The sequence below is a fragment of the Canis lupus genome, chromosome 30 (assembly GCF_011100685.1).
Source record: "Canis lupus familiaris isolate Mischka breed German Shepherd chromosome 30, alternate assembly UU_Cfam_GSD_1.0, whole genome shotgun sequence".
Taxonomy (NCBI): domain Eukaryota; kingdom Metazoa; phylum Chordata; class Mammalia; order Carnivora; family Canidae; genus Canis; species Canis lupus.
Genome location: NC_049251.1, coordinates 2,867,528 through 2,882,404, shown reverse-complemented (window position 1 = coordinate 2,882,404; position 14,877 = coordinate 2,867,528). Strand labels below are relative to the sequence as shown.

The following is a 14,877-nucleotide window of genomic DNA, read 5'->3' as shown; positions in this document are numbered from 1 at the left end:
AAAAATTTTTTTTTAGTAGAAATGGAATAAAATACCTGAAGCAACTCACTATTCTTTTCTGAATTCTATTACATGGAAGAAGTGCACAGAGAGAATTCTTTTTTTCTTTTTTTTTTTTTTTTAAGTTTAATTTTAATGTATTCCTTGACTCTCCCAGGCACCTAGGAGGAATCACCTCCTGAGGTGTCCTAACCCCAAGCTGAGAACTTCTGCCTTAAAGGCTTGGTATTCTGAGAGTGTCATAACAGGGCTCCAGCCTGTCTTGTTAGCCTTATTTTCTCTGTTGTATCCACTGTGGCAAAACTGACCACTTGCACTTGAACCTTAGTCTTACGTCTTCCTAGAATATCTTCCCTACCATGTTTGTATGTTTAAGTTCTTTGAAACTCATCTTTGATGCCATCTCTCCCATGAAGCCTTTTCTGATTTAAGGAGTGACGATGTATAAAGCACTTTATAGCGCATGGATATAATTATATAAATGCTCCTTCTTTGATTCTCCCTTAATCAATTGACTTCTAATCTGAACACCATTTATATACATTGTAGTGCTTTTAAGTCTACTTTTTTTCAGGATGTATATACAGATAGTTCCTTTAAGCCATAAATGTTTCTTTCTGCTCTGATTATCTTCCATACAATGTCATGCACATGGTAGATGCTTGGTAAATGTTGTTAATTGTAAAAAATGAACAAAGATTTTGGTTTTGTAGAATAACTTTTCCAGTAAGGAGCGGAAAAGGGAAGAAAAGGAAAGATGTAGATGGTGAAGATGAAGATACTGAAGAGGCAAAAACCTTAATTGTTGAACCTCATGTCATTCCTAATAGGGGTCCTTATCCTTACAACCAACCCAAACGGTAATTTTACTGTCTATATTATTTGGTATGATGAATAATAGTTTGCTATTTTGGATTAATAATAATTCATTTCAAATTTACTGATCCTTTAGAAACCCCAGGAAACTTCTGTTTCTTGACCCTCTTTCCTTGTATTCTGTCAGCTGAATAGTTGAAACATTTTTGGGCATTGTGTAGTCATATTTCCAAAATAAACATTTTTAGGTACTATGAGAAAAAAACATTAGAGGGCTACCTTAATTTGAGCACAGCGTTCTTAGTTCCTGACCATGTGTTACATGTAGCAGCTACTCTCATGCGTGTGTGCCATGACAAGAAAAGTAGCATTATATTCGGTATTAGATTAGGAACTAGAATTTTGGCATTCCAAGTGAAATATAGGATTGCCTAAGTATATTGAAAAATAACTGTAGTCTTTGCTTTCCATAAGATTCATTCCATTTTAGTTAGTCAGTAGAGTATAGAGGTAAAGGAAATAATTCATCAGAGATTGGTTCAGTCTTTAAGATGTAGAAGTACTGGAGATTTGCTACCCAACATTGTTCTTATAGTTAACGCTCCTGTATTTACTGTGCAGTTAAAATTTGTTAAGAGGGGGACACCTGGGTAGCTCAGCGGTTGAGTGTCTGCCTTCGGCTCGGGGAATGATCCTGGGATCCGGGATCAAGTCCTGCATTGGGCTTCTTGCAAGGAGCCTGCTTCTCTCTCTGCCCATGTCTCTGCCTCTCTCTGTGTGTCTCTCATGAATAAATAAATAAAGTCTTTTTTTTTTTTTTTTTTTAAAGAGGGTAGGATCTCATGTTTTTTTGTATTTTGTTTTACCATATACATGCACATGCAAACTTAACACACACACACACACACACACCCAAAGCACTGGGGTAGGGTGAAGAAGAGATTGGGAGAACAGAGGCATATACAGAGGAGGCATTTAGACCTCCATTCATTGTTTAAATTTTTAGCAAATGTTCATCGGTGTTTTTAACTAACTTTTTATTTACTCTTATTTCCAGTAATACAATTCAGTTCACTCACACACAGATAGAAGCTATCCGTGCTGGAATGCAGCCTGGGCTAACTATGGTAAGAGAATTATTGTTACACATACACATGTTTTTACATGGATTCAGACAAGAAGTAGGCCTCACATGTTTAGAGTATATTTGAACCACAAAAATCCAACTGAATTTAAATGTTTATAGGTCATTGTGGCATTATGTGAGATTTTGCTTACTGCTCATTTCAGTGTTCATAAATAAAGTTTTTTTGGGATATAGCTATGCCTATTTGGTTATGAATTACCTCTGTCCAGTTTTGTTCTGTAACAACAGAGTTAAATACTTGCAACAGAGATCATATGGCCTGCAAAGCCTGAAATGTTTATTTGCTGGGCTTTTACAGATAAAGCCTGCTGACGACTGATTTAAAGGTGTGTTTTGTTTCCAAGTATTTAGAGACTCTTTGTTAATCTTCCACTTATTGGGACACCTGGGTGGCTGAGTGGTTGAGCATCTGCCTTTGACTCGGGGGCGTGATCCCAGGATCCTGGGATGGAGTCCCACATCAGCCTCCCCTGAAGGAGCCTGCTTCTCCCTTTGCCTGTGTCTCTCATGTATAAATAAATAAAATCTTTTAAAAAAAATTCAGTTACTAATTTCTGGTCTAAGTTGTTTATGGTCGGAAAAGATACTTTGTATGATTTCAATTTTTATTTTTTTAATATGCTCAAGTTTGTTTTGTGGTCCAGGATATGATCTCTCTTGGTGAATGTTTCATGTGCACGTAAAAAGAATGTTTATTCTGTTGTTTGGGGTGGAGTGTCCTATATATGTCAGATTCATTTGGTTCAGTATTTCTCTGTCCTTGCTGATATTCCAGTTACTATTTCTGTTGATTACTGAAAGAGGAGTATTGAAGTCTACAACTACAACTACATATATATTTGTTTCTCCTTTCATTTCTTTCAATTTGTGCTTCATGGTTTCTAAAGCTTTATGAATAGATACATAAACATTCAAGGTTGTTATGTCTTCTTGGTGAATTAATGCATATATTATTATGTAATGTCTTCATCACTGGTAATTCTTTTTGTTCTGAAATGTACTTTGATGTTAATAATAGCAACTACAGTTTTCTTTTGATTAGTGTTGTGTGGTATGTCTTTTCCCATTATTTTATTTCTGACCTATCTATTAATGTTTGAAGCGAACTTCTTGTAAACCGCTTATGGTTGAGGTATGCCATTTTCTTCACTCTGACAGTATCTTTTAATTGGTGTGTTTAGACCATTTACATTGAATGCAATTGATGTGTTTAGATTTAGGCCTCCCATTTTATTATTTATTTTATGTTTGTTCCCTTTGTGTAGCTTTTTTAGTTTTTCCCTTCTTTTATGTTATTTAGTTTTTAATATTTCATTTTAATTTATCACTTACGTTCTTTTCTATCTACATACATTGGAAATACTGTCAGGCAATGTTAGAAAGTCAAACAAGTTTTTAAATTTATTTATTTGAGAGAGGGAAAGCACACATTTACACATGAAGATAGGGAGGGGTAGAGGAAAGGGAGAAAGAATTTCAAGCAGACTCTGCGCTGAGTGTGGAGCCTAACGTAGGGCTTGATCTCAAAATTCTGAGATCATCTCCTGAGCTGAAATCAAGAGTTGGACGCTCAACTAACTGAGCCATCCACACACCCCAAAAAGTCAAACATTTTAAAGAACTCTAGGGGAAAAGAGTTGTAAATTTGCCATTTATCGTTCATTCCTAATAGTTTAAGTTTCCTCTGATGTCACTTCCTTTCTGCCTGAAGAACTCTTATACCACTTTTAACAGTAGGTCTGCTAACAATGAAATATCTTTGTTTTTCTTCATATAAGAAAGTCTCTAAATCATCTTCATTCTTTAAAGATATTTTCACTGGACATAGAATTCTACAGAGTTCTTGAAACAATTTAAAATGTTACTTCACTTCCTTTTGGCTTCTATGGTTTCTGAGAGAAACCCACAGTCATTTGAAATATCCTTTTGCTGTATGTAATGTATCATTTTTTTTCTGGTTGCTATTAAGAATTTTTTTAGATATTTGATTATGATGTCTCTGGACTTGAATTTCTTTGGGATTAATCTGTTTGGAGTTTGCTGAACTTCCTGAGTCTGTAGATTTAAGTATTTTGCCAGATTTTAGACGTTTTCAGCCATTATTTCTTCGTATATTTTTTTCTATACCATAAACTTTTTCCTTTTGTTCTAAGACTTCAGTAACATAAATATTAGATCTTTTAGTATTACCCCATAGATTCATGAGACTATTTATTCATTTGTTTTCAGTCTTTTCTTTCTGCTTATTTTTTAGATTGGGTGGTTTCTATTGTTCTGTCTTCAGATTAACTGTCTTGTCCATTCTGTTATTGAACTTATCAACAATTTTTTACATTTATCTTTCAGTTTTAGAATGTCCATTTTCTAACAATATGATAACTTAGTATTTTGATATGTGTTCATCTCCTTTTTAGGTTGTGGGTCCACCAGGTACTGGAAAAACAGATGTTGCAGTCCAAATTATATCCAACATCTACCATAATTTCCCAGAGCAGAGGACTCTGATTGTTACTCACTCTAATCAAGTAAGTATGTGTTCATGTGCACACATATATGTAAGATGAACTATAGGGGAGATAAAGGAGAGGGGAATAAATTAAAGCACAGTGGAGATTTCTGCTTGTACAATAACGTGATCATAGGTACAACAGAATACTGAAAGGCTGATGAGTATAGTGTTTGCTATTGAGTTACTCTTGGATTGTTAACAGGTTATGACCAGACATATTAGGAAAATATAAAAAGTTTTTTATTTCTAATGGAGAGGGTCAAAATGTGGGAAAGCTAAGAATACTTAGATATATGATCAAATACTTGGATTAAACTAAATTGCTCCCCCTCCACTGTAATGTAATGGTGACATTATTATACAGAATACTAAAATTGTGTAGGGGAGAAGATTGAGGCTTTATCTTAATAAAAGAAACAAATTACTTAAAGGCCTTTTTTCTTCTATTTAGTGAAATTTAGTCTGTAATAATCTTACCTATTTCCAGATTCTTTTTTTTTTTTTCTAAGATTTCATTTATTCATGAGAGACACAGAGAGAGAGGCAGAGACACAGACAGAGGGAGGCTCCGTGTAGGAAGGAGCCTGATGTGGGACTTGATTCCAGATCCCAGGATCATGCCCTGAGACGAAGGCAGACACTCAACCGCTGAGCCACCCAGGCATTCCCCTTTTCCAGATTCTTAAAATGAATAAAGAATAATTCATTTGTTGTTTTAGCATAGTATTTTTAGTAAGTTTTGTCATAACTTGATAATGACTTTCTGTAGAATCTTCTATATATGATTGATTTGTATAGTACAATTACAGAGAAGATTGTTTTACAAATATAACCAAAGACTTCATTGTTTGCTATTGAATGATCCTTGATAATCATATCATCCTCAGTGATTTAAATTATTGATTTGTTCCTTTTTATGTTTATTTCATTTGTCAGATCTTCATTTACATACTTCCTGCAAATAGTTCTTCATTATTCCTTTAATTCATAATGAAGCCTTACAGTTTTTTCTGAGAGTGCAGTGTGAGAGTATTTTTTTGTTCTCTAAATCTTTGTGATTCCTGAGTTTGGATAGTGAGTAATGCCAGGTGGTCTGATCCATTGAATCCCAGGTTTGGATGGGAGCATCAAGAGTTTGGATAGAGGGGAATTTTTTTCTGAAAATTTATTTTAATTTCTTCAGTTTTTGAGCTCTAATTGCTAGAATTTTGATAGCAAAGGGTATCTGTTTTTACATTATATAACCTGGATATTTATAAGACTGGATGTTGATTTCATGGGAGGGATTAGATTGATGATAAATTAAAAGAGCTGTTTGGCTGATTTTTAAATGATGTCTTTATTAGTATATCTTTCCATACTAGGAAACTTGTGCCTTTCTCAAAACATTGTAACTGCAGATGTTCAGATACTTAATACTAGGATTTAAGGGAATCCTAAATATGAACATTTCATAAGTAGAAAAACGTGACTTCTAGATGGCTTCCATCAGAATAGTTTAAAAAAAAAAGATTTTATTTATGTATTCATCAGAGACACACACACACACAGAGAGAGAGAGAGGCAGAGACACAGGGAGAGGGAAAAGCAGGCTCCATGCAGAGAGCCCAATATGGGACTTGATTTCTGGGTCTCCAGGCTCACGCCCTGGGCCGAAGGCAGTGCTAAACCACTGAGCCACCCAGGCTGCCCTAGAATAGTTTTTTTTTTTTAGAATAGTTTTTAATAAATGAGTGCTCTGCTCATTGTTGTATGGAGTACTTTAGACAATCAGCCTAAGATTTAAATGATGCACTGCATCTTTCCACTCTGGTCTTTTAGATATATTCTTATACATTCACTGCCTGAGAGTCCTCCAACTACAAAAACATTTCAGTTTTCTGCAACCCGTGGATATTCTATTGAGTGAAATCTTGGAGTGTTCATTAATTATTTTAGTAATTGTTACTATTTGGGGAAAATAGAAACTGGTCCAAAGCCTTTCTTTTTTTCATAAATTAGAAGCAAAGATTTAATAATTAGATGGTTTTTATGGTTTTCACTTATCCAGTTAGCTAAATATAAGTAGGCAATACTATCAAAAATCAGTATTTTGTTTAAATTGTAAATGACCTAATGTAAGATTTGTTTCTATGTTTTGGAGTTGATTCTTACTTGACTAGACAATGCTCATTCTTTTTTATCCTTCTAAATATTGGTTTTTCTTACTTTTAAGGAGCTACTGGTTCATTAAAATTCACCATCATCCTTTTTGTCTTACTTTCCAGGCCCTGAACCAGTTGTTTGAGAAAATCATGGCTTTAGATATCGACGAGCGCCACCTCCTGCGTCTTGGTCATGGAGAAGAAGAGCTGGAAACAGAGAAAGATTTCAGCAGGTGAGCAAATGGGGATGAGTTTTGAAATAATATACAAAATAATTTTTAACCTTCTCCTTTTCTTTATTAAAGAAACACCAAGAGACAAGGGCCATGAATAATACAACTTGATTCTGAAAGGTTCTAGCATAACCTGCTTTTAGTTGACGTAAGTCTAGTCATGATCTCCCTCAGCTCCAGTTCTGTGTGTTTATGCCATTTTTTCCTAAAGAATACAGTTATTTCTATAAAGAGAGTTATCTTGTTCATTGTTATCTTGTTCATCGTTATCTTGTTCATCGTGCAGATTGCCATTTGTTCTATTGAAGAATGCCAACTCAAACTGTACAAGTTTACCTGATTCTTTTCCACATTTCATCCAAATATTTAATTTGCACATATTTTAGGTATCAATTAAGAAGTTGATTCATTTAATGAAACAATTGAAGATTAGCGGTAGTATAAGCTTTGGGGTTGTAAGTCTTACTATATTACTTAATTGCCATTGAGCTGGACTTATGTTTGACATTACATGAAATAGAGTGACTAAAATTTTACAAATCAAATTTCCTCTATTAATATTTTAAGTTTTCCCTTCAAACTTTCTAATAGTTCCTTTATTTATATTTAAATCCATTTTTAAAGCATGATTTTAGACAATAATCATAACAAACAGCTGTACATATTTATTAATACAGCCTTTGGCTATTAAACATGACCTTTGACTAATTTGATCATAGACAACAAAAGAGCTAAAAGAGTATTAAATTATTATGTTGCATCTATTTTGAGTTCTTATATTACAGAGCTCACCAAACATTTTTTAGCCTCTAAAAAGTCACAGGGCAAACAACAATACACATTAAGTTATTTGAGGCTCTAGATGCTTAATTTTGGATTAGCCAGAGATACTACTTTGAATTTTTGCCATGAGTATTTCCTCATATTAAACTTACAGTGGGCTGGACTCTAAAATTTAATAAATTTAATAATCCAGCATTCAATGAACATAAAGGTGTTGATGGAATACTAAATACTGTAGTTATAATTACACTGCAATAGAATTTATAGTTTTTTAAAAAATATACTAGAACAGAAGTAGAACTTAAAAGAGGATTTCAGGTAATCCCAAGTTTCCAAAGAAAAAATACTTTTTGCTTTCTGATACAGTCAAGCCCCAGGTCTTATTAGTAGGTATGTGCTTATTCAATTGGACATATTCTTTTCATTTCTCTCCCTTTGTTGTAATTAAAAAGAAAAATAGTATCATTTCATGATAAGAGTAATCTTGTTTTCCCTAAAGAAAAATTTTCAGACCTTGTGAGATAGTAGAAAGAATAGTCATCCATAATTCCACTACTACAAAACAACTTTTTGTTAGTCTTAATGATCAAGCTGTAAACATGCTATGTTTATAATTGCATACACTGCTTCTTTAAATTAAGACTTTATTTTTCTAGTATAGTTTTAGATTTACAGACTAATCAACTAAATAGTACATGAAGTTCCATTGTATCCTGCTTTTTAAATTTAACCTTATGTCACAAGAATTTTGGTATTTTATTACAGACTCTTTATAAGCATCCTCAATTTTTTTTCTCATTGCCAAAGTGTTGATCATAGAAAAAGTATTAAACTCTAGGTTAACAAACAGAAAAAGGTTACCTGCTGTAATGTTTATATCCTTCTAATTTGGAAAATTCTTTAAACATAGACTCTGTTTTATAACCCTATATTCTCTTATCATTCTTGCTGTTTCACACAAACGGGACTTCTCTGTCCAGTCTTTAAATATAACAGCAGCAGTGTTTACACTATTTTAATTTTTGTTTAATGTTAAAAGGTTGTTATTGAAGGCACTTTATTATTGTGGAAATAGTATACAGGCTTTGGGATCCAGTTTAGATTCCATACTTTGTGTCTTAATTACATGCCTCTGAGCCAGGTAATCTTCAGATTTCAGTTCTTTTTACTCATTCAGCAAATATTTGTGAACCTACTAGGTTCAGGTGGTACAGTACATGCTGAGACAATGAAGAACGATCAAATACATTTTAAAATTACTTTTTGAAGCCTTGAGAACTGATCTGCTTTTGTGGTAATGGAAAACAGGGCTATTCAAAGCAGCCAATCTATAAATTATGGTCTGTGATGAGATGATGTAGCACCAGAATACACTGTACTATTTCCCTCTTTGTGAAGGTCATGTTATGGGGGTGAAAAAAAGGAATTAAAGGATACATTTAGTGATACAGTTGATTTTCCTTCCTCACAGACCACTAATATGTTTGCAGATCAACACTGATCCAAGAACTACCACTTATATCAAATATAAACAGTGGTTCTTACTCTTTTTTTTTTTCCCTTTTGGCCATTTATACCTTTCATTATTTTTTTTTTAAGATTTATTTATTTTAGAGAGAGAGAGAGCCAGAGAATGCAGTCAGTGACAGAGGGAAGGAGAATCTCAAGCAGACTTTATGCTGAGCATGGAGCCCAGCAGGGAGCCTGATTCCATGACCTTGAGATCATGACCTGAGCTGCCTGATTCCATGACCTTGAGATCATGACCTGAGCTGAAACCAAGAATCTGTTACTTAACTGACTGAGGCACCCAGGCACCCCTATTAATATGATTTTCTTAAATGTTTTTCCTGATAGTTTCCTTAATAGTCTCTTCATTACATAATTTTGCTTTTTTTGTTTAATTGAAATTTCTAGATATGGAAGAGTTAATTATGTCCTGGCTCGAAGAATAGAACTTTTAGAAGAAGTCAAACGATTACAAAAGAGTCTAGGGGTTCCAGGAGATGCTTCATATACTTGTGAAACTGCAGGCTATTTCTTCTTATATCAGGTAAGGGATTAAGAGTTTTTAAATTATAATGGTTTTCAGTTGGAAACTGGGATGAGTTCTTGAAACTCTTCTTGTAAGCGATTTTTTTTTGTTGAGTAGATTAAAATGTATGCTGCTGCCAAAGCTATATTTGTGAATATTAAATGTTTGTATTCCTATTATTTTTGAAGTTCTTAGCTAAATAGCTTTGCTTGATGATTCATTCACTAAAAGGCAAATGTTGCTTCTTTTTAAAGTTTTTTCTTTTTTCTTTCTTGCTGTTGACAATTTTTCTAGTCTTTTTGTTTTCATTACTGTAGAAATATAACTAAATATGCTAGCTACCCAGTAGTTACACAGTACAGTGGTAGCAAAGTACAGAAGTACCTACTTCTATTCATATATATCAACTAATGAAGAAAAAACATATTCTCCTTTCAAATTTACAAAAAATTATGTTTTAAAACTAATTTCAGAGTTAGGAGTTTAGGTTAAAAATTCTTTTGACTTTAGTTTAAAAGTGTGCTTTTGCTTTGGTTAGGATTAATTTTTGGGTGTGAAAACCACTAAGAAATAGAAAACTAAATAAAATGAACAAAAATAAACCTTAGTAGTCAGTTGGTTTACTAATAATTTTAAGTGGATTAAGGAATAATGATATAATGGAGAATTTTATATAACTTAGTTTTTTTTGTATTCATGCTATTTGTATATTTTAAGTACAAATGGTAACATTAAAATTTTTAAATGTATATGAAAGAATAGATATATGCTCATAAGTAGATACACAGACCAGTTCAATCCATTCAAAATGAGCAGATTTAATGGTTTCTTGTGACACAGAGATGTACATCATCATACAAAGTAACCTTCATTAGACTTACGCAGTTTAGAACTTAGATTAATAGAGTAAAGATCATGCCTAAATGTATATTTGGCACAAAATAAAAATCACTAGGCTCCCAGTGAAAACTACTTTTAAAAGTAGGAGAAATAATTTATAAATTTGTGGAGGCTTAAGTAATCGATTTGGGAAAAACAAACTTGAAGCTTCACAATATAGATCAATAATTTTCAACATGTAAGAATCACTTTGGGAAGTTATTTTAAAAGGTAATTGTCACGTTCTAGCCCCTTAGATGTTCTGCCTAAGAACCTACCTGGAAACCCGTGACTGGGAAAATTACCAAAATTGAGATTAAGCAGGAACCACACAGTAGAGGCATAATAAAACATATCAGAAAGTAATTGAACTGTATCACAAAAGTCCTAAAATGAGCTTTCAAATATATACTCAGATTAACAGAAGTGCTTTGTAAATATACTAAAGAGAATTGGAAAAACCCTTCTGGGAGAAGGGTTGGCTAGCATCGAATTTACTAAAATGCTGCTAAAGTGGGACTTACTGTATATGGAGAAAAACTGAAAGAATGGGGAAAAAAATTTCTTTGTCCAGAGACTTATTCTTGATTTTGTAAGCATCAGTAATACTGTTCTGAGTATACATGGAGAATCTGAAATATCTGAGATAAAGTCCCACAGATGACCCTGTGGTTCTTTCCAGTTTAAATATACTTATAAATTATTTGTATTTTGGGAACGCCTGAGTGGCTCAGTGGTTGAGCGTCTGCCTTTGGCTCAGGGCTTGATCCTGGGATCCCAGATTAAAGTCCCACATCGGACTCCCTGTGGGGAGCCTGCTTCTCCCTCTGCGTGTGTCTCTGCCTCTCTCTCTGTGTCTCTCATGAATAAATCTTTTAAAAAATTTGTATTTTTATTTATATATTTTTTTTGAGAGAGAGAGTGAGCGAGCATGGTGGGCAGGGGGGGGAAGGGGGCAGGAGAGAAAATCTTTTTTTCTCTTTTGAAGATTTTATTCATTTATTCATGAGAGACCAAGAGAGGCAGAGACGTAGGCAGAGGGAGAAGCAGACTCCTTGCAGGGAACCTGATGCAGGACTCGATCCCAGGACCCTGGGATCACACCCTGAGCCAAAGGCAGATGCTCAACCACCGAGCCACTCAGGCGTCCTGAGAGAGAAAACCTTAAAGTCCACACTCAGCGCAGAGCCCAACTGGATCTCACAACCTTGAGATCGTGACCTGAGCTAAAACCGAGTCAGACATCTAACAGCCACCCAGGCACTCCTAGTTTTTGTATTTTTTATATATTGATTAAAGAACATTTTTTCTTTTAAAAAAGGGCAATCTGTGACTTGGATTAAAAAAATAGTCCTGTTAGGTCAGGGATTGCTTTTCTTTTTCTTTCCCTTTATTTATTAGGTCTTATTTTTATTAAATTTCTTTTTATTTTAGCATTTAAAAACAATAATTAGCTGGGAAATTTAATTTTGAGTCCCTTTTTTTTCATAGGTCATGTCTCGTTGGGAAGAATATATCAGCAAAGTGAAAAATAAAGGTAATATGCTGCCAGATGTTACAGAAGTCTCCACTTTCTTCCCTTTTCATGAATACTTTGCAAATGCCCCTCAACCCATTTTTAAAGGACGAACTTATGAAGAAGATATGGAAATTGCTGAAGGATGTTTTAGGCATATTAAGAAAATCTTCACTCAGCTTGAGGTAAGAATTCTCAGGGTTTTTTTAACTTGGCTTTAACTCTTTAAAGGCTTTAAGATTAGTTGGTTTTCTGTTTTTAATGAAGTAAATGTGGAATATTCATATCTTACAAACTAGATTGTTACTTTTAAATGAGATTATTGAAAATATTTATAGTTTTGGCTAAAAAAATGAGTAAAAATTAAGATATAAATTGAATCCTCTTTATTCTGACTTTTCTGGTGTAAAAGTCTTAGAATTTAAGAAAGGAATGCTTCCCTCAAGAGATTCAACAGTATTTCTTTGAATTGGAATCTGAGACTGCCACATGGCTATTTTAAGTTCTTCATGCCTTTTGACCAGTGACAAAACATGTGGTCGCTTTGTTAGCCAGTTTGATTTATCTTGAGTATTAAGGTAAAATAAGAAGAGAAGAATATATCTGGAAGCAAGGACCTATAGTACCCCCACCCCTTGCTTCCTAGTTTTCTCATTCTCTGTGGAAAACATTGTTTGCTTTAGCAGCCTCAAAAAGAGATCATATTCAGGCTCAGATTCCTCAGTAAGATGATTTAGGATTACTCCAGGTAAAAGGGACAATGACTGTCTATTTTGTTTTGCACCTTTTAGATAAGATAATATCTCTACTTCCTAGAAGAGTATCTGGCACATAGTATATGTTCAGTAAATATTGATGCATGGTGTGGATAGGGGGTAGGTGGATGGATGGTAGGTAAAGAATAATAAATTTATAGTATAATAATAAATAAAATTTTAGAGCCCTAAATATATTAGAATATGTTTATGATTAATAAAGTAAATGGATAAAAACATTTTAATAATAGCTGTCTTGGGAGGGCATGGGGAAAGATTTAAACAGAGTACCTCTCCTGTATTGGCCATGTTTTAATTATTTAAAAAAGAAAAATTTAAAAATGTCAAGTATGACATATAATGTTCAGAATTTATAAAACTTGATACTAGATACTCTGCTTGAGGTTGTTTGCTCTTCATTTAATATCTGTTGTCCATTCTGCCCTGCTCTGTGGGGGATCCTATGCCATGTTCAAAGGTGGGGTTGGTCCTTTTTGGTTTAATTTCCTGGCCTCCGATATCAGCTGACTTCTGGGTGGGTTTAGCCAATAAAAATGTGGCAGAAATAGAGAAACTAGGATATTTCTCCATCAGTTGCCTTGGGTTTCATCTCTTCCATGGCTCCAGTTTGTGTTGGCCTGGCTTGCTATGATTGTTGTTCTAGTTTATTCTGGTACCCCAGTCCCTGGGCTCTGATTAACACTGCCGCTTTTCCCTTATCTGTCCTAATCTAGGAATGGTCAGACTTCCTGCTCTTGCTAATCTCTGGGTTACCTCAGCCATTCCCTGGCTGGCTTTTGTACTGCTTTGTACCTTTGAAACCAGACCCCTGCATTAAATTCCCTTTGTTATGAATACTTGAAAAAGTTTCTGTTTTTGTGGAGGGACCTTGAGTAAAATAGGATACTGTGGTAATAGATAGATAGATAGATACTCTCAGTATTTTATACAAAAAAAAAAAAAAAAACAGTCCAAATTATAGCTTGAGTATCAGTTATTATATGAACTCAATTAGTACCTAATTAATAATGAACAAAATTACAATTTGTTAGTTTATGATATACTTATATTAATCAGGAATTAAGTCTGATAAACTGGATTGTGTGAATGTATGCATGAGATGTGTTTTTATTTTCCTAAAATACTCTCTCACTGACCCCCACTCCCATAGGAATTCAGAGCTTCTGAACTGCTTCGAAGTGGACTGGACAGATCTAAGTACCTTTTGGTGAAGGAAGCCAAAATCATTGCTATGACTTGTACTCATGCTGCTTTAAAACGACATGATTTAGTCAAGCTGGGTTTCAAGGTAGGAACTTATATTTTAGTTCCTCAGTTCATCATAGCTGTTATGTCTTTCTTTTCTCTCCTTTCCCTTGCTTTTCTTTAAAAAATTTTTTTTCTAATTTAAATTTTCCTTTCCTTTTCTTTCCTTTACCGAGGCCATTTCCCTTGAAGGTTGGCTTACCTGTTACTGATGTTCACACCTACAGTTACTTAAAAATGTCTCTTCTGACAAATAAGGGATGGTAACTTCTGATGTTTATATGATTAGCAACCTCTAAATCTGATTTTTCTAAGTCTGCTTATCAGTAATATGTCCATTAAGTAACATTATAATTAAATGATTGTCTCACCAAATTCTAATATTTGCTAGGGTAATTGATTTGTATTCACTATATTAAAAAAAACCTCCAAATAGACCTAAAAGCTGTAAAACTAACATTTGACACACGTATTCACCTATAGACATTTATATGCTTACACTGTTCATGTTTTATTTATTTATTTATTTTTTTTTTCTGTTCATGTTTTAAAGATACATCCGCTCCCACTTATTTGTTCCATTCAGTAGATGGAAAGCCTTCCATATAAGAATATGGAATACTCTTATTTAGATGGTAGAATGAGATGTTAAAATGATTTCATCATATGATAAAGACAGGAGAACTAATGGGTACCATAGCCTGATAGCCTATGACTTGTTTAAAGTGGAATGTAATAAGAAAGCAGTAAATTTGAATTTGCTTTATAACTTTGCTAGTGATATTGGCCTAAAT

At 33.8% G+C, this 14,877-nt stretch overlaps 1 protein-coding gene across 1 annotated transcript in view; it reads left to right on the top strand.

Moving 5' to 3' along the window:
• Positions 1-14,877, top strand: part of AQR (aquarius intron-binding spliceosomal factor) — a 99,413-nt gene that overhangs the window by 65,937 nt on the left and 18,599 nt on the right. The window contains exons 21-27 of the mRNA XM_038579970.1: positions 714-860; positions 1,874-1,943; positions 4,378-4,488; positions 6,740-6,849; positions 9,550-9,685; positions 12,038-12,247; positions 13,989-14,126. Of these exons, the coding sequence (XP_038435898.1) occupies positions 714-860; positions 1,874-1,943; positions 4,378-4,488; positions 6,740-6,849; positions 9,550-9,685; positions 12,038-12,247; positions 13,989-14,126 (922 nt within the window). The remainder of the gene's footprint in view (positions 1-713; positions 861-1,873; positions 1,944-4,377; positions 4,489-6,739; positions 6,850-9,549; positions 9,686-12,037; positions 12,248-13,988; positions 14,127-14,877) is intronic.